The 25443-nt window shown below is 35.4% G+C and overlaps 1 protein-coding gene across 1 annotated transcript in view; it reads right to left on the bottom strand.

Moving 5' to 3' along the window:
* Positions 1 to 527: 527 nt before the first annotated feature.
* LOC138708853 (uncharacterized) overlaps positions 528 to 25443 on the bottom strand; it is a 425577-nt gene continuing 400661 nt past the window's right edge. Inside the window, exon 3 of the mRNA XM_069839104.1 lies at positions 528 to 1214. Within this exon, the coding sequence (XP_069695205.1) occupies positions 1146 to 1214 (69 nt within the window). The 3' untranslated portion in view covers positions 528 to 1145. The remainder of the gene's footprint in view (positions 1215 to 25443) is intronic.

Below are 25443 nucleotides of genomic sequence, written 5' to 3'. Positions count from 1 at the left end.
CAAAGATCGTTTTGAAAATAAGCTCCTCTTTTATATTATCAACATGTTGATTAATTTTCTCTTATCCAGCGCTAAAATATATTATTTTGTTTGCCGTATACATCCCTAGACTTCACGGGTAATAAATTTTCTATAGCCCTTTTAACCTTTTCAATAATTTCTACAGGAATTTTACCAGATCCGTGTACTTCGTACGTAATCAATAAACTTTGTTTATAGAATCCCTAGATACCGTTTCCATGTCAACATAAATAACTCCAACATAAAGCCGAAGTTTCTAGTTTATCATTTTATTCAATTAAGAACTTAATAGGTACTTAATTATTATGAACTAGTCAACCATAAAATATTGTATGCACCACGGGAATTACGTCTTGGTGTCTACATCTCTCGGGCGACACAAACTCGAGGTGTGGCTCTCAGGATTTTAAGCCTGTCGCTCTCAAGGCATAAACATCTATTTAATATCCTTGATACATTACTATATCGAAACGGATAATTAATATTAAATTTGTAGTGGTGATAAGATACACTTTTATATTTCCAGATTGTATTTCGAGAAAAGGAACATATGGAATTTCGCAAGAACAAAAGCAGTTTAAAAAGTAGAAGTGTTTTCTTTAGTTGTCCTCTAAAATATTTGTCGGAGCCAAATAGAACGATCAGTGTGTGACAAAAGTCTATGTATGTGTTTAGTATATACATAATTTCTCGTATTTTTTCTTTTCCGGAAAAAAACTGGTTGCATTACACAAAATTTTCGGCACATATAGTTACAAAATACTCTAAAGTGCAGTTTATATTGGCATACTTTTCTAGTCATAAGCTCCGCCAAATACGTGTGAAGGACATAACATGTTCAAATAAGAAGATTACAATTATCTGTGTATTGCACCAGACAAATGTTTACATTTTAATATGAAAACTATTTAATCAAAAACCCATTCATCGGAGCGAAGAAAGTCTTGCTGAGTCAACAAAGACGGTTACCTGGCAACGCAAATACTGCGTCAATCGGGACACTCTTGTACCATAAGCTGGCACACATCTCTTTCGGTGCAACTCTGGACACAAAAGAAGAAAATCATGTGTAGGATTACAGAAGGCCGGGGATAAGGATGCAGCTCAAGTCCTCGATGCCCTCTTCACTCCTCTTCCGACCCGTCTGGTAGCAGAGTAGCCTTATCGCCGCACTGCAAGTCCGACGAGATCTTCTGCAAACAGACAAAAAAACCACAAGAGGTCAGAAGTGACATTTTTGTGTTGTCAACCACAGTGCGAAGGCCATGGCCTCCTGGAACAAAGATCGGGGTGGCTAGTGAGTGGTTGTGTGCAATATCGAGTCCATTGACATCGAGTCCATATAGGCCCGGGCGGAGTTCAGGCAGTGACTTCCCATAATAGAACCACAATTTATTTCTGAAAGTTACAGAGAAATTTATGTTGAACAAATCGTCAGAGCCAATAAATTATTACAAGTAAAATCAATTTGGACGGGCCAGTTTAAAAGGAAAACAACTAAAGAATTTAAAGTTTTGATAAACCTGCATTTCAAAGTTTCACGTTGCTGTGAAAAATCCAAGGATAATTGAAATTACTCCAAATTCTGTTAATGATGTTTTATATAATATGCTAGCCGTACCCGTGCGCTCCGCTGCACCCGTTAGAAATAAATATAAAGTAATTACATAATTAAAATAGGACATTTGATCCAGGGAACATTCGTGTTTGATAGAAGGATAAATCGTTTAATATGTTACTTAATTTAAATTGCATCCAAATAATTAAAATGCGATCATTTTGGTCCAGAGACACTCATTTCCTGCAATGAGAATTCCTTTAACATGTTTCTAATTTTTATTACATGCAACCATAGTTTAATGAAGATTGACATCATTTAGATTTAATGTGTATACTTTATTTTACTTGTTATAGGTTTCCATTGAATTATGGTAATAACTTAATTTTAACCCTTGTTTTCTAAGTATTCAGTAAATGGCGTTTGGCCCACTATGGTTCTGAATCCTTCAAATAACTTAAATTATATTATATAATATTACATTACATATATTATATTATATTATATTATATCAGAAGTTACTGTAATAACATTATAGCATTATGTCCATCTAGAGAAACTACACTTTCAAATGGTGAAATAATAATTAATTATACAAATCGGTTAATTTAGCTTCCGATATTACTTCATACAAACACAGAAACATTCTCTGTAGGCTATCTTTCATAGCTTTCGATTGTTGCTGTCCAAGGCCCCTTATAGACGAAGTCATTTGTTTTTTATTTCATTATACGGCCTTAGATGGCAGTTATTTTAAATTTAAAACTCATTTATCTCATTAAATATCAGTCCTATCAAAATTTTTCAAGGAATAAAACTTATCGCAAATTATTTTTAAAGAAACTTTTGTCATGTAACATTTTTCACAAAAAGCAATAATAAGCTAGATATTTCGATTTAATTCAGGCCCCCTTATAACCCCCCTTTTAAATAATGTATTTTGAATGCTATATAGCCTAAAATCTAAGTTACAACGAACTTAATTTATATTCCAATTTTCATCGAAATCCGTTCATCCATTATCGCGTGAAAAGGTAACTAACATACAGACAGACATACAAACAAAAATTTCAAAAAAGCGATTTTCGGTTTCAGGGTGGTTAATTACATATGTTAGGACCAATTATTTTTGGAAAATTGAAAATTTCCAGAAAAATTTCGGCAACAGATTTATTATTAGTATAGATAATATTATATTATACTACAAGTTTCAAATAAAGCAGTGTTAATTGGTTTTTTCACAGCAACACATATATATATATATATATATATATATATATATATATATATAATTTGTACTGTGTAATGGAAATTGCGGGAAAACGGATGAACGGATTTTAATAAATGACTCCTCATTTTGAAGCTTGGAACCCAAAGTTTTTCAGAAAAATAGTAGTTTTCAGTGAAATGTCAATTTTCCTACATCATTTTCCTATTTTCCAAAATCCATCTGTCGTCAGCTTTGAGAAATATGGCTTTTCAGAATAAAACAAAACACACACTACAATAAACAATATTACACGAAGGCCTTGATCTGCAGGATTGCTGACATATTTAGAGTTCAGATGGCGTATAAAAATAATTTACAGGTCTGATTATCTGGTCTGTAGTTTTCCGAGTACAGCTGTGTATTGGATATTAAGAACTACAAAACTTAAGAATGTTTGATGAGATTATTACCATTAAAAATTAAATATTATTATAGTTAATGCCACTAATTACACACATTAATGCCATATTGATGATATGAAAGTGAAACCTTTTGAGGTTTTATATAAGTAGTACTTACTTACTTACAAATGGCTTTTAAGGAACCCGAAGGTTCATTGCCGCCCTCACATAAGCCCGCCAGCGGTCCCTATCCTGTGCAAGATTAATCCAGTCTCTATCATCATACCCCACCTCCCTCAAATCCATTTTAATATTATACTCCCATCTACGTCTCGGCCTCCCTATAGGTCTTTTTCCCTCCGGTCTCCCAATTAACACTCTATATGCATTTCTGGATTCGCCCATACGTGCTACATGCCCTGCCCATCTCAAACGTCTGGATTTAATGTTCCTAATTATGTCAGGTGAAGAATACAATGCGTGCAGTTCTGTGTTGTATAACTTTCTCCATTCTCCTGTAACTTCATCCCGCTTAGCCCCAAATATTTTCCTAAGCACCTTATTTTCAAACACCCTTAACCTATGTTCCTCTCTCAAAGTGAGAGTCCAAGTTTCACAACCATACAGAAGAACCGGTAATATAACAGGTTATCATATTTAGTACTTAAGGGTAGATGGTGCGACATCATAGTTATAAATGATCACGCCCCTACAGAAGAGAAAGACGACCATATAAAGGATAGCTTCTATGAGGAATTGGAACATACTTTTGATCAGTTCCCTAGATATCACATGGAAATTTTATTGGGGGATTTCAACGCTAAAGTAGGACGGGAGGATATTTTTAGACCAACTATTGGAAAGAGAGCCTACACGCAATTAGTAGTGACAATGGAGTTAGACTAGTCAACTTTGCCACATCGAAAAATTTAATTGTCAAAAGTACAACATTCCCCCATAAGGATATACATAAATATACTTGGACTTCTCCAGATGGATTGACACACAACCAAATAGATCACATCTTGATAGATAAACGGAGACATACTAGTATAGTAGATATTCGAACTTTCAGGGGTGCAGACTGTAATTCTGACCATTATTTGGTGATTTGGAGAATTAAGAGAAAGATTATCAGTAGCCAAGCGAGTAGAGCAACAAGTTAATATTACTAAATTCAATATTTTGAAATTAAAGGACGAGGAAGCTAAGCAAAATTATCAGGTCGAAATTTCGAATAGGTTTGCCACTTTATATAAGTAGACGCAGAGAAAGAATATTTTAAATTAGATCTTTATTTCTATGATTTACTGGGTAACAGCTATATATATTGTTACTGAAAACTACGTAAGGTAAAAATATTGTTATTAAAAATGAAATATTTTTATAGTTATTAGTCACGTGATGTGGGTTTTTTCATATATTTAATGGCAGAGTGATGTAGATATTTATATGTGTGATTCTCTAATTTTCCTGGGTAGTAATGAGTCATGCTTCCTATTTTAGCTGCGTCTTAAAATTAAATCAAAATTAATTTCATATTTCTTTTGTTTAATCGAACCTGAAATTTCCTTAACTCTCACCTATTATCCACAATGACCTGAAATAGCTACTGCTTTACTCCCACATGAAAAATTCCCTGATCGTCCTAACATTGTTACTTGCGTTTTCGCATTGAAACTCAAGAACTGAAGATGGAAAAGTATTTGGCATAAAAAGCATTCAGAGGGAGTATGTTTCACTATTATGGAAGCAAATAACTTTCAAAATGTGTGCTATTCTTCATTGGAAATGAATTTGAAAAAAATTTAATTTGAGCTTCTAATGAACTTAGTAGAACAAGCCACTAGTAGAACTTTAAAATTAAGTTTTCTCAAAACTTTACATTTTGAGCTGTTTCCTTTTTGAACTGGCCCGTCGATTTATTCTTAAAACTGAAAATAATTTATCGTAAACTTTCTAACTGTTTTGCACGACACGAAGTAACGTACATGGTGTAAGGGGTATAAGTGCCATTATTTTAACTGATGGTTGTTCATGTCATAAGAAAGAAAAAATGTCCTCACAATTTTTTTCTAATTGCAATATTTAACTAATTATTAAAGTTTACAATATTAGGCATTTGGCAAAGTTGCTGGATGGGAGGAGGGAATTTACAAGTACACGGTACAGCTCAAGCGGGTACAGACACACCGGTACAAAACAGATGCTCTGTTCTAATGCAGGGGTGGACCGTTGTTTACATACAACGAACAGTTTTTTTAGTAGGTTATTTTACGACGCTTTATCAACAGCTTAGGTTATTTAGCGTCTGAATGAGATGAAGGTGATAATGCCGGTGAAATGAGTCCGGGGTCCAGCACCGAAAGTTACCCAGCATTTGCTCATATTGGGTTGAGGGAAAACCCCGGAAAAACCTCAACCAGGTAACTTGCCCCGACCGGGAATCGAACCCAGCCACCTGGTTTCGCGGTCAGACGCGCTAGCCGTTACTCCACAGGTGTGGACTAAAACGAACAGCAAATACGAACTTTCAATCTTATTAATAGAATTTTATGGTAAATTTCCATTTCATTTAACAATATTGGGAATATTGGTCCATTTTTTTTATTGTACGTCTAAAAAATAAACAATAATGGTGTACTGCACAAAATCACACGAACTTTTTTTTTTAAATGCAACATTTTAATCTCTCCCGCTTCCATAAAGCAGTACCATTTTTAAAGAAATTTCTGTTTGTGTGATTTTCGAAACGAGGTAAGAGACTCCTAGGGTGCTATTCATAGACATTTCGCTAGCCCGGGCTACGAGCGTGCTAAACAGGATTCATATCATATCATATCGCTGACACTGGTTTATGAAAACGAAAAACGTTAGTTCGCTGATCATCCACCGAAAGCCCGCGCTAAGAATGTCTATGAATAGGGCCCCTAGTTTCTAATAATCGTTGAGAAACCCCTACAAAATTACGTCGATTCGGTAACCTTCATTGCGGAAAACATTGACGGTACACCTTGTTTCACTTGAATTACGACTTTCTCCATAAATTGATAACACATGATATTCCTAAATTGTGAATGACGTTGTAAATTGTTTATCGAATACCCTGTACTGAACTGCCATCCGCTCGGCAGTAGAGCTATGGGCAGGGAGCTTGAACTCAGCTGGCTTGTACTGATGTCTGTGCAGAGTAGGCCTACTGTCTTCTGAACGTTGCCCCGTCTCTCACGCCAGAATATTAACAAATTTAAGCATGCGTTTTTATTTAATTTCACGAAAACGTAATGAAACACAAATATGTATTTAAACTAATATTAACTCTTTGCTAGATATGCCTACTGATGTAATTGTTTTCGTAATTTTACTAACAATATAAGCAGTATAACACGAATAAAATAAAATAATATTTTTTTCTGGGAAAACTATCAAGTTTTGACTCTATGTTGTATGGACATTTATTATCCTGTAGACCATGGATGGGCATCGTGCCTCACTTGAGAATTAGTGCCTCACTGACCTTCACAGAGTTTATCGCTCTGAGTGACATCATCTTCACAGTCCCCGTTCCTCCCTCACGTAGCTCCTAGGAGTGGGCAGGTTCTATATCAGTTTCATAAGCAATATCAGTGGTGGCATAATGGCATTATCAAAGCAGTGTGTACGCGTTAGAAAACGATTGTTTCATGAGAAATGGGAGGAAGAGTTTTTTTGCTGTTTAGAAGGGGAGAACATACAATGTATGTTATGCTCGAAAATCCTATTAGGCATTAATAAATTTAATATACAACGACATTACTCCTTATGTCATAAAGAACATGCTGAATTAGAAGGTAAGACAAATTAAATGTTATTTTTCGTACTATTCCGAAGAAAATTTACGATCTTAACATTTGCATAGTATACTAAATACGACATTATACCTTAAACACGCTGCATTGAAAGGTAGCCTACGAGGAATTAAATGTTGTTTGTACGTATTATTTCCAAAAAAAAAATTATAAAAAATATCAAATGTGCGTAGAAAACGAAATATGATTTTCTGAAATTATTTTAGGTCGAGAACGTTCAAATCTATTAAGTAATCTTGATAAACGCCAGAATATTCATGAAAATAAACGTAGACAACGTGATGGAATATTATTGGCTAGTTACGCAATTTCTCGCCTGTGATTTAAATCAATTCAATGATGGAGAAATAGTAAAAAAGGTTTATGATTAAAGCTGCCGAATTAATTTGCCAAATTGAATAAAAGTTTTCGAGTCTCTCACGTTAACCAAGCGCTTTCCTAATAGTTCGCCACTGACCGCCTTAGCGATTACGATAAGGTGACGCAGGTCACAGCAGTTTATACAGGGACATCATTTTATTTTTACTGCAATTTTTATTGTACCTGAGTTTTTTAATGTACTTCACTCCCACCCCTTCTAATAAGGAAGTTCCAACTCCACACAGAACCAAGACCGCAGATAGTAAGCAGTACTGAGTTACTGAGTATAGTACGTTCTAGAAATATGTTCGCGTTTTCCAGTGACGAAAGAGCTTTCAATATTGAATCATATTTTCGCACAGGTATTGTCCGTTTGCCTACGTCGCATCCCGATTTCCCCCACCTGCTTCTGCTCGCCCCTCTGTAATAGCTGGGCTGTCTCAGCTCTTTTCTGAAAACATTAATTTCTCTTAGGAATTGGAAGTTTACGTAATATTATACAGCTGTTTAATTTAACTTAAATAAAAGGGCCTCGTTAAGTAATTAACTGTCACGTGATTTCCTCCCTTTCTACAATCCTGCGGCATAACCACTTGGACGGACAGTAGATAGCATGTCTGAGTAATTTTATATTTTCGGGTCGGGCAGAAGTGAAGATTGAATTTACAGTCCGTAGAGTAGGTACAGAATTATTTCAACATGAGTTACTAGTACGAAGGACGAAATTGGCAATTGGAATTAGATGCAATAGTCTATAGTGCGATAATATGCACAAAAGAACTGAAGCCTGTATCGAAATGAACGGCCATCAATTTCAAAATTGTGTTTAAATATCCATATTATGATTATTTTTCAATTTAACTTCATTCTCTATATTGTACGCTAATATGCTGTAGACAGTATAATATACACTGCATAATGAATACGTTCGCATGGATAACTCACTTCGTGAGTAAAAACACTTACTCTTAACACAGTACTGTACTTTGATTAAAGAAAAACCTAATGAAAATTATCAAACTCAAAATCGCGATATTTCCTAGTTTACGTAAATGGATGAACTACTTTTCTTCCTTCCTATACCTAGTAGAGTGATTTGTGTTTTACGCCAGTATCATCGAACTCCAATCTTGGAGGGGGGGGAGCATACGGTGTTTCCGGTTCTCTAAAGGTATAGACAGGTTAATATTACAAATGTTAGTAAAAATAAAATGATGTCCCTGTATTTCCCATCCTACTCTGCAGTCTCCTCTCCTAGTAAACAAACTATTTCAAATCGAGTGCCTCACGTAACCGAAAATTGTGCCCATGTATACTGTAGACCGTCCCCGACAACTGTGAAAAGGACGACACTTATACCTCTTACAACCTGTATAACAGACAGAAAAAATAGATGGAAGCAGGCATATAAACAGGCAGATAAATTGATGAATGTAACAAATAAAACAGATAGACGGGATTACATATACAAAGAAGTACATAAAGGAACGAATGAGTGAATAGTAGACAAACAAACAGATGGTATGCAAAATACAATTTTTATAAATGAGTAGCAGTGAAAACTTGTACCGCTTTGCTATTGTCCAAACGCTTATTTTGCATCCTTACATTTTCTCGCTACTCCAAATAAACAAAGTAACGATTGATTAGAGAAGGAATATTTTTGGGATATGAACTAATGTCTGGTTCTACGTGTATCTTCACATAGCTGACATTTCTAGTGGTAAACAAGTCGATCTACCCCCACTCCGTACAAGTTGTGCGTTCCAAGCACCCCACTTTTGAGAGAAGAGTTGAAGGCCACAGACAAAACAAATATGAATACTGTTGTAAGTTATCCCGAAACTTTCCCTTCTTCAGGCTGACAAACAAGCCAATGATTCGTCTTGAAAACAGCGGCGAAGAAACAACCTTGACACGTTTCAATATTGGCCCGTCCTCTACAGACACAATAATTTTGTGATATAATTCTTTATTACCTTCAGCTATAGTAAAGTTTCTAGCTACACATCAAGGGGGCATGAGATCGATTTCTGATAGGGAAATAGAGATACATATACTGGGTGTTCAGTTCAAAGTGTGTCATGGCTCGCTGTATGTCGTCATGTGGCTAGCCGATGAGCCTAGAGTATTCAATCTTCCTACATCTCCGCAAAGGCGTATTACCTATATGCAAGAGAAGTTGCCTACCAAGTACGGCGTTCATTCTGAAGAGTACTTACCGATACGTGTAGCTCTACTGATGAATTGTATACAGACCTACTGTAAGTTGAATGGTAATATGTATAGCTCAACTGATGAATTGTTTATGATTATAAATTGAATTAATCTACTTGATATTAATTGCACAAATTTGTATAGCTTAATGAAAGTATGCTATTTTGTATTGTATATATTTGTATAGTTTTGGCCGATGAATTGTATACGCTTTAAATTGAATAGTAATCTATATAGCTCTACTGATAAATTGTTTGTGTTTGTAATTTGAAGTAGTTTGCATGATATGTATTATCAATTTCTGTATATAACAACTGGTTGAATTGTTTATGCCTTAAATTTAATTAAATTGTTTTGTATTATAATATAGCTCAACTTATGAATGATCGTTTGCGTTTGTAAATTTAATAATCTGATTGGCTATGTGTTGTATACTTTTAGTAGAGCCATCGATGTAGCTCAGTCGGCAGACTCGCTGGGCTGCTGATCCGGAGCTGCGTTCGGGCTTGGGTTGGATCCCTCTTTGGACTTTGGTTTCTTCGGAGGTTTTCCCCAGCCGTGGGACTGAAGCCGGATGGTCTATGGCGAGTCCTTGGCATCAACCCCTTTGATTTGATTACCCCCTTTGATTTGATTACCTGGTTGGGTTTTTCCGAGGTTTCCCCCACCGAAAAGGCAAAAGCCGGGTAATATTTTGGCGAATCCTCGGACCTCATCTCATCTCACTACATCTCGCCAAAATGTAAAAAAAATTGTACAATATTGTAAAAATTGTAGAAAATTACTAAATTGTAAAACTATAAAAATTTGTAAAAATTGTAATTGTAATATTGTAAAATGTTGACATGTTCCACATCTTAAAGCTTCATTGCTCATGTAAGATCTATGGAATAAAATAAATGAATGAATGAATGAATGAATGAATGAATGAATGGACGTATGGTAACGCCTGCAGTGGCAGGAATGTGATCTGTTTGGAAACACGTACTGAGGTGAGTTTTTTTCTTACTGTCAGAATATGGGGAGAGGGTTAAGACAATTGCTTACGTACGGTATTTGTTGACATTAACTTCGACGGTCAACATGGACACGGAGCATTTGATTTGTATTGTGGAATGTTGCCGTACGCAACCGATGATAACAAATACCCTGGGTACGACTTGCCCGCGCAAAACACAGTTCGAAAGAGGTTATAGTAGCACACAGACCGTACAGACCGCCATCTGTTGCTACGACGTTCAAGTTATACCGTACACGTTCTTAAGTTCAGATTGAACGCCTTGATTAATAGGCAACTTCTCTGACATAAAAGCTGAAACTCGCTTCAAATCGCTGACTCACCAACAGTGACGTCATGACACACTTTGAAATGAACACCCAGTAGTGTTGAGAATTATATACACTGAAAACCTTAAAATGTGCATGGCGAGTGGGTACTAAAATTAAAATGTATTAGCAAATGTATTAGCACTTATAAGCGCACTAAAAATTAAAGATCTGGCACATTAACCATAGTATAGGTCAGAGATGTCAAAGCAAGCGCATTTTTCTGAATCTGACGTCGTGCGCGGGCAACAAGCGCTAAGTATGGAAAAAGGAAGGGTTGTGTATATGAATAAGCAACCTGTTGGATTAAGAAAACAGTGGTGCACAAACTTCAAACGGAACGTGAAATTTTATGTCGTTATTTTTATATGGCTTCTTTCTGTTTAATATTATCTATATTGTCTGTAAAACAAAAGTACTAACACTGATTTCTTAATATTGCACTTGTGTTTTAAATCTTAATAACATAATAGAGAGTTAAGAAGGAATATTCACTTAAATTCCATAGTAGTATAATATTATATTGTATTAAGTGGAAGCCATCGGCGTGGCTCAGTCGGTTAAGGCGCTTGCCTGCCGGTCTGAAGTTACGTTCGGGCGCGGGTTCGATCCCCGCTTGGGCTGATTACCTGGTTGGGGTTTTTCCGAGGTTTTCCCCAACCGTAATGTGAATGCAAGGTAATCTATGGCGAATCCTCGGCCTCATCTCGCCAAATATCATCTCGCTATCACCAATCTCATCGACGCTAAATAACCGTAGTAGTTGATACAGCGTCGTTAAATAACCAATTAAAATAAAAAATATTAAGTGGATGAAACACATCGTTCATAAAGAAAGTGATATTCCAAAGAAAGAGATTGAGTATGACATGTTAAGTTGGAATTTATATTGATGGTATCTTTAGCCTTACAAAAGTAATCAATAAACTAATCAAAACAATATTACAGTACAAAACGAAGTTACCTAGGTACTGTATGTGTTTTAATTGTAACTAATATTCCATAACAAAACTTTTATCGCATTATGCTTTTAAGATGATATTTGTGAGCAACTTCCTATCATCAGAATATTAAATTATTTTCTCGAAATCTGCTGAAGCTATAGAGCTGACATTTTTACAACATATGGGCACGTATCTTTTGCTTATGATGTAACTAGTTGCTTTGTTAATTCATTTCCTTACAAACAATTTTCATGCGAATATTTTCAAAATTTTCAATACACTATCTTCAGTAATACGTATATACGATATATTAGATTTACGAAAACATTCTGTAAGGCTACTAAATAAATAGGGATATACCTGAAAATTTCACTTTTCTATACGAAAAGTTGACAAAATATTTCTTTTGACTAAAAAAAATCAAACTTGTGAAAAATGAGCATTAAAATTAAAACTTCCATTATTATAATGCACTTATACTTCTCAGGCAAATCTAAAAAATTAACATGGATACAGTTTTAATAAGTTCTCTTCCCTTTATCTATTGAATCAGTGCTGGCCATCCCTGAATATAGCTGGACCAAGCGGCATATACCACCTCTTTCGTCTATCTCTTTCCTTTCCTCTGTAAAGCGCTCAGGCTCTCCTGGGCTCTAAAGCGCGCGCATGCTCCTGTGGGGATCAATTGACATGCCTGGTCTAAGTTATCACTTCGTCTGTTTTTTTATCTCTACCAGCTAACCACGTGACCAACATTTCTGCTAGGGTTTCAGAGCAGGTATGTGGACTGTATGAAAAATGAAAGTAATGTAAAAATCCCTACTACTTCACGATTCTTCTTGTCCATAAAATATGTTCTACAAAAAGTACAGATTGATTAATTAGAGATCCTTATAACGCAAATGCTTCGTTGGCTAATTATAATAAGTATAAACAGACTGAACGGTGCTGGGGAGGTCAAGTATTGATCTTCAGCGCCTGAATCCGAGCCAGTGGAAGCAAACAGAAGTTTGATCCTTACGTTTCCTGTGAGAGCTGAAGTAAATACAGCGTCAATAGAGAATATTCCCAACGAGTACTACAGTTTCCCTGCCATTTTATACCATTTCTCCGTTATGGCAGTGTATCGACAACCATCAAGAAGCTATGCAGCTTACAGCTTCGTTAAAGACTTAATTAACGTTCTCTTTAGCCATGCCAGAGTTCCTCATAAGAGCTTTTCAGACTCTTAATAAAATCAAGACCAATAAATTCCATCTCGGAGTAAACGAACGTTCGATACTGGCGTAAAAAATGTGGCAGAGAATTTGTGAAAATTCCTGTAAAGCGTGTGAAGTTCATACAGGAATTAGGGTAGGATAAATAAATAAAATCTGCTGTAAGATTCAGTTTATACTCGAATGATAATAGAGGAAGAGGTACAAATATGAAATACCATCTTGTTTTTTTCGTTTTGTAACCTACATGTTTTGAATACTGAACGTTAAATATCCTCCTGTTTATTGCTGAATGTCCCTGTGAATGGTACACCGGACTTCGAAGTTCGTAAGATGTTATAAAATGTTTGAAAAAAATGTCTCAAAATCTAACATATTTACTTAATAGAAATGGAGTACAAATATTATTAACAAGTTACAAGATTAACAAAATTGCAAAGTGAAAATGGCCTCTACTAACAAAAGCACAGCACAAGCATTCAACATCTTCATTAGAAGGTGTTTTCCCAACCATGAATCGTCTCTAACGTTTTTTTATAGAACTTGTTTCATGGCTTCTTGCATTGTCTTTTCATTCCATTGATTTCTAAGTTTGTTGGAAGGTGAGATTTTCCCTCCTCCTACAGGTGTCAACACTAGTAACGAAACAGAAAACAATGTAATACTAGTATTTCATATTTGTGACACATTGATGTAGTAAGTCATAACCTCAAAACATAATATAATTTAAAAATGAAATCAATTAAACATACATTGCTTAAACGTAGATTATTTCTCTTTAAGAATATAATATATAATAAATATTTCTAACACTGAGGAATAATAATGTACATTCAAGAAAAGAACTTACCGTCAAAATTTTAGAAAGAACCGTAAATATTTCATGCAAAGAATTGAATATTATAATAGTAAATTATACGCGATACAAGTGTGGGAAATGCGTTACAAAACAATCAAGGAAAAGTTTGATTTCCGAGATTCTGTTATGAACTTCACACGCATGTATTGCATACTATTTTTTGGACGATCGTTAATTTAAATAGACAGACAGACAGACAGACAGACAGACAGATACTGTAGATAGATAGATAGATAGATAGATAGATTAGATTAGATTAGATTAGATTAGATTAGATTAGATTAGATTAGATTAGATTAGATTAGATAGATAGATAGATAGATAGATAGATAGATAGATAGATAGATAGATAGATAGATAGATAGATAGATAGATAGATAGATAGATAGATAGATAGATAGATAGATAGATAGATAGATAGATAGATAGATAGATAGATAGATAGATAGATAGATAGATAGATAGATAGATAGATAGATAGATAGATAGATAGATAGATAGATAGATTAGATAGATAGATTAGATAGATAGATTAGATAGATAGATTAGATAGATAGATTAGATAGATAGATAGATAGATAGATAGATAGATAGATAGATAGATAGATAGATAGATAGATAGATAGATAGATAGATAGATAGATAGATAGATAGATAGATAGATAGATAGATAGATAGATAGATAGATAGATAGATAGATAGATAGATAGATAGATAGATAGATAGATAGATAGATAGATAGATAGATAGATAGATAGATAGATAGATAGATAAATTAATAAGTTTTTAATGTTATATTGATTTTAGACAAATATTGGTTTTGTTTCTTTTGGATTTCTATTTTAACGGGATTTTGGATTTTGTTGCTATGATAGTACTGTTGTTACATACAATCAACATCATTAATTTTTTTTCTTTCCACATAAGTTGTAATTTTCTGCCAGTTTTGATATCAATCGTAGAATTTATGGCAGAAATGTTTGTAAATAACGATTGTTCTGATGCGATGGAATGTAGTGAAAGGTTGAGAAGGTTGAGAAGATTAGACTGAAAATGTAATTGTAGGTGCAGTGTAATTATCTGAGTTGTGTCATGTAATTACTTAAGTTGATATGTAATTAATTAAGATGATATGTAATTAATTAAGATGATATGTAATTTATTTGCTATGTAAATAAATTAAGGTGATATGTAATTACTTAAATTGGTAATAGTTGGGTGAAATAGAAGTACTTATAAGTTAGGTTTACTTTTGCTTATTGTAGGCGTTATTATAGAATAGTTTTTATTTATAGTCCTAGGTTTATTGCCTCTATTTATTTATAGTTAGAAATAAATTTAGGTTTATTTTATTTTATTTTATTTTATTTTATTTTATTTTATTGCTGTAATTATTGTATAATTGTACTGGTATTAGTGTATATTATATATCACTGCCACCGGGTGTATACCCAATTGTAGTGATAATAAATGCATACATAATCTCATTGTAATGAAAATATGAAAATATAAAAGAGCCATGGAAAGTAGGTTGTGCTACACTAATACCGGTGAAATCGCAACGAAGATATAAAGAAGCATATGTAGGATTTTATTTCCCGCATGATGTGGGGAAAAATTTTATAACAGTATTGTAGTTTCTTTGTTGCTACAGTTACAGGGAATCGTGTGGGAATTTTAAGTTTCGTGCCATGGCAACACAAACGGTAACAAAAAACGCACGATCGCCAAAAAGTAAATATAATAAAACATACAATAAACATGAAACAAATAAATTAATAAACACGAGTTGAAAATATACAAATCATAAACAAATGAACAAACATAATTTCATTGAAATGTAAATAAACAAATCATATCTTTAAAATTCATTAGGCTCAGTGTTGTAACAATTTTGAATCAATATTAAACATCCGTAACAAGAGGGATTTCCTACTGATGTAATCACTGAAACATCGTAGTAGTATACGCAACAATCGTGTTTCGTGGTCGTACCGTGTAGTCTTCCTGTGATAAGCGACGAGGACGAAGTCCTGGGAGTGGTCACAGTCCAACCGTATTGTAGGCTACTTCGCAGACACCGTGACGAGGGGCGAAGTCCCCGCTGTGAACTTGACTTTGCTCTTGTTTCACAATTAACCGCAACTCGTTATGCCAAAATACAAGTATCGGAGATTTAATTATTTATGAACGTTAAACTGTAGATAAAGAGTTGCCAGTCATAATATGCTGTTATTTATTTTTGTTGTGAAATTCTTGTTTCCTTTGGACCAAGTTCGTGAGTGCTCATAATTTATTAGTGATAACTGGGTCTGTCGTGGATCATCATATCCGTGCGGACATCGCTGTGCCTGTACGACATTGCACATAAATTACAATCCAGCTGTAGTTCAGTTGGATGATATTTCTCCACTGAAGAAGTATTATGTTCGCCTCCGTGAGATTTGTTATAAACTGAGAGTCTGTAGATAATGTTTTGTTCTGATAATTCTCGTACAAATATAGCCTCACTATGTTTAACGGTCTCTATAAATGAGTTTAACTATATGTCAAATTTCCTACATAATTTTCCTATTTTCCAAAATCCATCTGTCGTCAGTTTTGAGAACTACCTAATTGCATTCAGGAGAAGCGAAGCGAGCATCAAGTCGGCCGTGTTGCATTTCAGAATAAAACAAAACACATACTACAGTAAACAATATTATACGAAGGCCATGATCTGCAAGAATGCTGACATATTTAGAGCTCAAATAAAATTGGTTATTAAAAACTTAATTTACTAAAAATAATTTACAGGTTCGATTCTGTAGTGTGTAATTTTCTGAATACAGCTGTGTATTGGATATTAAAAACTACAAAACTTGAGGTGGTTTGATGACATTATTACCATTAGAAATGAAATATTATTGTAGTTAATGTCATGATGTGACTACTATTTTTCATTAATTATACATATTAATGCTATATTGATGATATGAAAGTGAAAAGTTTTGGGGTTATATAAGTAGATGTAGAGAATAACTTAAATTAGATTTTGATTTCTATATTTTACTGAGTGGCGGCTATATAGTATATATAGTAGGCCTATATGTTACTGAAAGCTATAAAACTTACGTAAGATAATAATATTATTAAAAACCAAATATTTTTATAGTTATTAATCAAGTGGGGTTGGGTCTTTTTCATATATTTAATGGCGGTGTGGTGTAGATATTTATATGCGTGGTTCTCTTCAGTATTGGCTCGAGAGAGAGTATCTTTCATTATTATGGGAGCAAATAACTTTCCGAATGTCTGGTATTCTTCATTGAAAATAAATCTGAAAAATGTTTATTTGAACGTCGAACTTCGTTTGCACAAGCCACTAGTATAATAGCTATTTTCTGCTGTAAAATATGGAAATATTGGGGTCATACAGGTAGCTAATTTCCAGACTAGAAGTTCAAAAAAAGGGAAAAGGAAATTGTACCAGAACAATGGAAGAAGTCCATAATCGTATCTATTTTTAAGAACGGAGACAAGACTAACTGTATTAACTTTCGAGGAATATCACTTTTGTTGACATCGTACAAAATTTTGTCCAATGTTCTTTTGAGGAGATTAACTCCATCAGTCATCAGTGCGGTTTTAGGCGTAATAGATCGATAATTGATCAGATTTTTTGTATTCGACAGATATTGAAGAAAGAATGGGAGTATAAGGGTACAGTACATTAGTTATTCATAGATTTCAAAAAGGCATATGACTCGGTTAAGAGAGAAGGTTTATATGATATTCTTATTGAATTTGGTATTCCGAAGAAACTAGTTCGATTAATTAAAATGTGTATGAGTGAAACTTTCAGCAGAGTCTGTATGGCCAGTTTCTATCCGATGCTTTTCCAATTCACTTCGGGTTAAAGCAGGGAGATGCACTATCACCACAGTCTAGTGTATACAGTCACGAAGCTTGAGTTGTGAGGGTGCTAGGAACAATAGACTGTGCCGGTATTATTTCGCATTGTCTGTAATGAGGCGATATTAGCGATCCTAGTGGTTAGCTACTATCTATGGATGCATATTTACTACGTATTGAGGGTGACTGTACATACAAGACTGTGCTATCACCTTTACTTTTTAACTTCGCTCTAGAATATACCATTAGAAAAGTTCAGATAACAGAGAGGGTTTGGGATTGAACGGGTTACATCAGCTTCTTGTCTATGCAGATGACGTGAATATGTTAGGAGAAAATCCACGAACGATTAGGGAAAATACGGACATTTTACTTGAAGCAAGTAAAGTGATAGGTTTGGAAGTGAACCCCGAAAAGACAAATAATTATATGATTATGTCTCGTGACCAGAATATTGTACGAAATGGAAATATAAAAATTGGAGATTTATCTTTCGAAGAGGTGGAAAAATTCAAATATCTTGGAGCAACAGTAACAAATATGTATGACACTCGGGTGGAAATTAAACTCAGAATAAATATGGGAAATGCCTGTTATTATTCGGTTGAGAAGCTTTTAGCATCTAGTCTGCTGTTAAAAAATCTGAAAGTTAGAATTTATAAAACAGTTATATTACCGGTTGTTCTGTATGGTTGTGAAAATTCGACTCTCAGAGATTAAGCGTATTTGAGAATAAGGTGCTTAGGAAAATATTTGGGGCTAAGAAGGATGCAGTTACAGGAGAATGGAGAAAGTTACACAACACAGAACTGCACGCATTATATTCTTCACCTGACATAATTAGGAACATTAAATCCAGACGTTTGAGATGGGCAGGGCATGTAGCACGTATAGGCGAATCCAAAAATGCATGTAGTGTGTTAGTTGGGAGGCCGGAGGGAAAAAGACCTTTGGGGATGCCGAGACGTAGATGGGAGGATAATATTAAAATGGATTTGAGGGAGGTGGGCTATGATGGTAGAGACTGGATTAATGTTGCACAGAATAGGGACCGATGGCGGGCTTATGTGAGGATGGCAATGAGCCTTCGGGTTCCTTAAAAGCCATTTGTAAGCAAGAAAGTAAGAAGTTTAAATCGCTCGCAGCAGTAGAGTTATTGATAATATTACTAAAAGTATTCCCGTCCTATTTTCATCATCATTATCATGAATAGCTTAGGTACAGGTTCCTTTGAGCTTCTTTCTATGTCTCAAGATGCCCTTGATTTGGTTATCGTTGTTTGTATAGTAGCGCTTAAAAGTATTTTGTAGGAAGCATATGTCACAATTACATAAAGACAAGTAGGCCTATTGAATAGAAAAATGCCAGTGGATAATTGAAAAGTATGTATTTGTAATCCATTTAGTACGAAAATACATTTAGTTTAAACAGAGTTATCTTGCGTAAATAATAATTAAAAATACTTCTGGATCAAAAGTAATTTGTAAGTCGAAGTACGTAATAATAAAGCAAAAATATTCTGAACTCTGACGAAAAAAATCAGTATTTCGTTGCATACGCTCGAACTTTGCTCAGAGCAGCACATCTGTTGGCATTGAATCCACAAGATTTTGCAATCGCTTATGTGGAAGTTGCGACCAATCTTCCAATAAGGCAGCAAAGAACTGATCCTTATTGGAGTAACTTCTACGAAGAACACGTTGATCCATTTCAATCCAGAGATGTTCAATAGGATTAAGATCCGGAGTCCACACCTGTGGAGTAACGGTCAGCGCGTCTGGCTGCGAAACCAGGTGGCCCGGGTTCGAATCCCGGTCGGGGCAAGTTACCTAGTTGAGGTTTTTTCCGGGGTTTTTCCTCAACCCAATACGAGCAAATGCTGGGTAACTTTCGGTGCTGGACCCCGGACTCATTTCACCGGCATTATCACCTTCATATCATTCAGACGCTAAATAACCTAGATGTTGATACAGCGTCGTAAAATAACCCAATAAAATAAAATAAAAAGATCCGGATTCTGGCTTGGCCAACCCAAAAGTTTGAATTTTTTTATCTGTAAAGAATGTTTTAAATGACCGGGTCATTGTCCTGCTGAAATATCTAATTACGTGATGTATTCTTCATCTCATGTGGAACCATACTCTTTTCTAAAAACATATTTTCCAGTCTTTCCTATTTCCTGCTTTCCTCTTTGTTTCCTCATATGATCCTTGTATCTTAATATCGTCTGTCATCTGATATCTTCTTCTGCTTCGAACTCTTCTCCCGTTCACCAGTTTCTTCTCAACCAGTGACCCAACCAACTTCTTTTCCTCTTTCTGATCTGTTTCAGGATCATTTCTTCATCCACTCTTTTCAACACAGCTTCATTTCTTATTCTGTCTGTCCATTTCACACGCTCCATTCTTCTCCATATCCACATTTCAAATGCTTCTAGTCGCTTCTATTTACTTCTTCGTTCCCAGTTTAACTACTTATCCTGCAATCACAATCTAAACACCAGGTCACAAGAGAGCCAAATCCTAGCAATTCCTCCCCATAGAACATCCCACTATTCATCCTCTTTCACTGTCTCCGTCCCTCGTGAATGGAATTCTCTACCTCAGGAGATTAGGGGCTGCCAGACAATAACTACTTTCAAGACAAAGCTAAACAATTTCTTACTGACGCAGACAAATTGAAGTTGTAATTATAATCATAATCGAGTTTAATGATTTAATTATATTTAGGCATGATTATTATTATTATTATTATTATTATTATTATTATTACTATTATTATTTTAATGTTATTATTAGTACATAATTATTTCATTGGAGTGTTGCGAAGGTAAAAGAATTGTTATGTATTGTATTGTATTGTATTGTATTAATTATGTTTTGCTCCTTAGCAATATAGTAATTTTGTATTTTTGTATCGCACTGGTTGAGTGGAAGAGAAGGCCAAATGGCCTTAACTCTGCCAGTTAAAATAAACCATTGTTATTATTATTATTATTATTATTATTATTATTATTATTATTGTTATTAATGTCCATGTTTCTGCCTCCATACAATGCTACACTCCACACAAAGCACTTCACTACCTCTTCTTTAGTTATTTTCCAGAGGTCCGCAGAAGATGCTCCTTTTTCTATAAAAAGCTTTCTTTTGCCATTGCTATCCTCCTTTTGACTTCCTGGCAGCAGCTCATGTTACTGCTTATAGTACATCCAAAGTATTTGAAGCTGTCCACTTGCTCTATTGCCTCATTTAGAATTAGCAAGTTTACCTTCTTTACTTTTCTTCCTATAACCATGGTCTTCATCTTGTTGGCATTTATCTTCATTCCATACTACTCACAGCTGTCATTTAGCTCCAGTAGCATATCCCTTACTATCGTCTCCTCTTCTGCTAACAACGTCATATCATCAGCAAATCTTATGCACTTTATTTCTTCTTCCTCCTACTATCACTCCTCAAAAAGGTTATGTTTTATTTAACGACGCTCGCAACTACCGAGGTTATATCAGCGTCGCCGGTGTGCCGGAATTTTGTCCCGCACGAGTTCTTTTATATGCCAGTAAATCTACTGACATGAGACTGTCGCATTTAAGCACACTTAAATGCCATCGATCTGGCCCGGGATCGAACCCGCAACCTCGGGCATAGAAGGCCAGCGCTATACCACTCCTAAATGATGATAATAATTAAAATGGTGGAATTTTGATAAAGAGAATGACATAGTTACAACTTAACCTGTTAATTCACTGTCTTTATCGATCTCAAATTGCATTTCAATTCATGGGGAAATGAGGCAGGTCTGCGACGTAAAAGACACTGAAACTTTGCATAATATAAAATGTGCTTATCAGATGTGGCTGACGCAAACAAGGTGTAATCTATGACAGCTCGCAGATAAGACGACAAGTGAATAACGATCTGCCGCAATGGACAGCGCGCGCAGTCCGGCAGGTGTTGCCAATCGATGGGACCGAGAGCGATATCCGCGCGACATGGGTTCGATTCAAGGTACCGGAAGAGGGGAGAGTATAATCGAGCGGGTAGAAAGTAGAAGACGAGTGTAAGGAAGGCGTGAATGAAGAAACTTAAATAATGTACAGGGACATCATTTTATTTCTATTAACATTTCTAATATTAACCTGGCTGTACCTTTGGATCGACAATTAAGAGCCGGAAACACAGTTTGCTACCTCCTTCCACGACTGGAGTTCGATGATACTGGCGTAATATACAAACAAATCACTTTACTAGGTATAGGAGGGAAGAAAAGTAGTTCATCCATTTACGTAAACTAGGAAATATCGCGATTTTGAGTTTGATAATTTTCATTAGGTGTTTGTTTAATCAAAGTACAGTACAGTATTAACAATGAGTGTTTTTACTCACGAACTGAGCTGTCCATGCGGACGTATTCATTATGCAGTGTATATTATACTGCCTACAACACATTAGCGTACAATATAGAGAATGAAGTTAAATTGAAAAATAATCATAATATGGATATTTATACACATTTTTGAAAATGGTGGCCGTTCATTTCGATACAGGCTTCAGTTCTAATGTGCATATTATCGCACTATAGACTATTGTACGTAATTCCAATTATCAGGTTCGTACTTCGTATCAGTAACTCATGTTGAAATAATTCTGTACCTAACTCTATAAAAGAGACCTTACGTACTGTAAATTCAATCTTCACTTCTGCCCGATCCGAAAAGATAAAATTACTCAGACATGCTATCTACTGTCCGTCCAAGTGGTTACGTCGCAGCGTCGTAGAAAGGGAGGAAATAACGTGACAGTTAGGGGAAGGAAGGGTATTGGCGCTCACCTAAGGAAAACCATTATTTGTTTTCGAAACAATGGTCAATCTTAATACTTCACTCACAAAATGCAGACTTGAACTAGTTTTCTTTACATCTGAAATAGTTTTGCTTAAGAAAGTATTGTATTTAGGGAACTATTAGTAAAACAATGAAAATGAGTAATGAGCGGTATTGCCCGACACTGTAGGGCAATGGCGCTCAACATAGTAAATAACATTCACGCGTATTTAGGTGCAGTGATCGCATTTATAATTATGTGATCGATCAACCCCACTGCATTCCTTATGTGTCCAGTTTGCACATACAGTACACCGAAACCACACTTCACCATCTTTACCGAATTCTCCACACACAGCGCAAATCTCTTCCACTTCCTGAAGAAGTGTGTTTGGATTAATGTCGTCTAATTCATCATCGTCACACAAATCATCTTCATCCAGTTCACCTTCTGATGTACTTTCGAATAACTTTCTTTTTGGGTTTTAAATTTTCTTTGCCCTGATCTTTGATAAAGGAAGAATGGTTGATTTTGGTTTTTCAGACTTCTTAGTCTTACGTTTGTCGGCTCTACGCTTCTCTAAGACTTCTAGTTATTCCTTCATCGGTGATGCTGTAAGTATCTCAGTATGCTGTTTGGTTTTCCCGGATCTTCTTTTACTGGTGGTTTTTGAGGGGCCAGGAATAGGTGATATTTGGGTGATTGGTATTGATTTTCTATTTTGATTTGTTTCTAATGCAGAAGGATGCGATGGAATTTCTTGAGAGGTCGTCGGCTGTTTAGAAGTTATTGTGGGTAAATTATTGTGACATATTGGCTTCACACTGGTTGATACTAGTTGCTGACTTGTTCCTTCAATCTTACTTTCGTCGTCAATCAATGAAAGAACTGAACCTTCACTTGGTGGGCTCAAATTCATTGCAGCCATAAAATCTTCATCTGAGTAAACATTTGGGTTCAAGGGCCAAATGCCACTTCTTTTGAATCCATTAGTCGCTTTTTCCACAGAAGAAACTCTACCATATGCTTGATTGAAAAGCTTTGCAATGTCGTATGGAGTGATTTTTTTGGGCTGCATGAGTATTCAAGAAAGTTTTGCATTCTTTGTTGAACGCTGATTTTAATGCTCCACAGAAGGTGAGGTCAAGGGGGTGCAATCTATGGGAGGTATTGAAATGATGTGGATGGCTTTCTCTTTCCAAAAGGAATATGAAGAAAGTGATGTGTGACTGCTGTGGTTGTCCATTATAAGGAGAACAGGGTTATCGATGGAAGCACTGGTTTCCTTTGCAAAGTGTTGTAACCAGACTGTGAAAAGTTCAGACGTCATCCACCCATTTTTAGAGCACTTGTACAGTGCTCCTGCAGGTCCATCACACTGTAGCTGAGGTGACATTCGTTTGCGAGGGAAGATAAACATCGTGGGAATGTAGTGTCCTGCAGCACTAACTGCACAGCGGACCGTAATATTCTTGCCCCTCTCCCAGCTGGTAATGGCGCCAACTTGTTTCGTCCCTTTAGATGCAATAATGCGCGAAGGAGTATGGGCAGTTGAGACCTCCGTCTCGTCTACATTGTAGATCCTCGTAGCTGGAAAGTTGAATTTTGAAAACAGTGACTCAAGATTGCTATAGACTCGTTGAATTTCATCCTTATTAAATGCCAGAATATGGTTAACGCTTTTTGCTTCAGGTTCCTTAAGCTCAATTTTGGATGCCGTCTTAGGAAACCGTAAAACCAATCTTTTTCAGCTTCCCTTTTGTCTCTGGAAAAGTTGTTTTAATTTCATGTTTTTCTGCATATTCAAAAACTATCTTTTTGAGTTCGGAAGCTGTAATACCAAAGTATAATCTAGAAATCGTCAAAACACACTCTTCAGTTTCATTTTCTTGTTCCTCACTGAAAGCACATTTTGCACCTAAAGAGGTGGCATAATGCTTTCCCGCTTTCACTCTGTCCTTAAGTGTGCTGAAAGGGATATTGAATTGCCGAGGTGCTTGTCGAATTGATGTCCCTGAAGAAACTACTCTGAAAGCTGTTTTCATGGTCTCCATTGTCCATGCTGCCTTATTTGTACACCTTTCCCTTTTTTTCGGCATCTGTTAATAGTCGAATTACGAAATTAATAAAATTAATAATAGAATAAATAGAGACATCGCACGTTGTTAAAATAGAAAGCATAATAATATTTAACATATTGTATGCTTTAAGTAACATTTTATTGCAGTAATATAAGAATATAGGCTTAAATGGACTGTTTTCTGCAAGGAAGTAACCTCAGCTGGAGGGTAATACCGCTCACTTGAGCGCCACAACCCTCCGTAGCAATATTAAAGTTCTTAACATGTACCGACGAAAGAAGCTTATTACAGATGTTTATAAATATATCAATGTTAAGCTGACTTTATCCCCTACATAAACATATTAATTGGTAATAATGTGAAAGGATATTTGTTCACATACCCTCAGTTTGAAATATACGTGTTCTTATAACAAAGTACTAACAAAAATATTCTCGCTCACAACAACGAAATGTTTCTTCCCACGGTAACCATTCAACTACTATGCATTTAGTACAGTGTCCGCAAAATAGCATCATCTCCTGAGCTCTTCAAAATTTAAACCAAGCAGATATATTAGCATGAGCGCGATTGCCCTCTGAGCGGTACAACCCTCCTTTCCCCTAATTACTTAACGAGGTCCTTTTATTTAAGTTATTTTAAACAATTGTATGGGTATAATATTACGTAGACGTCCAATTC

Source organism: Periplaneta americana, chromosome 11, assembly GCF_040183065.1.
Source record: "Periplaneta americana isolate PAMFEO1 chromosome 11, P.americana_PAMFEO1_priV1, whole genome shotgun sequence".
NCBI lineage: Eukaryota > Metazoa > Arthropoda > Insecta > Blattodea > Blattidae > Periplaneta > Periplaneta americana.
The sequence above is the reverse complement of the archived record's forward strand: the minus strand, read 5'-3'. Positions and strand labels throughout refer to the sequence as shown.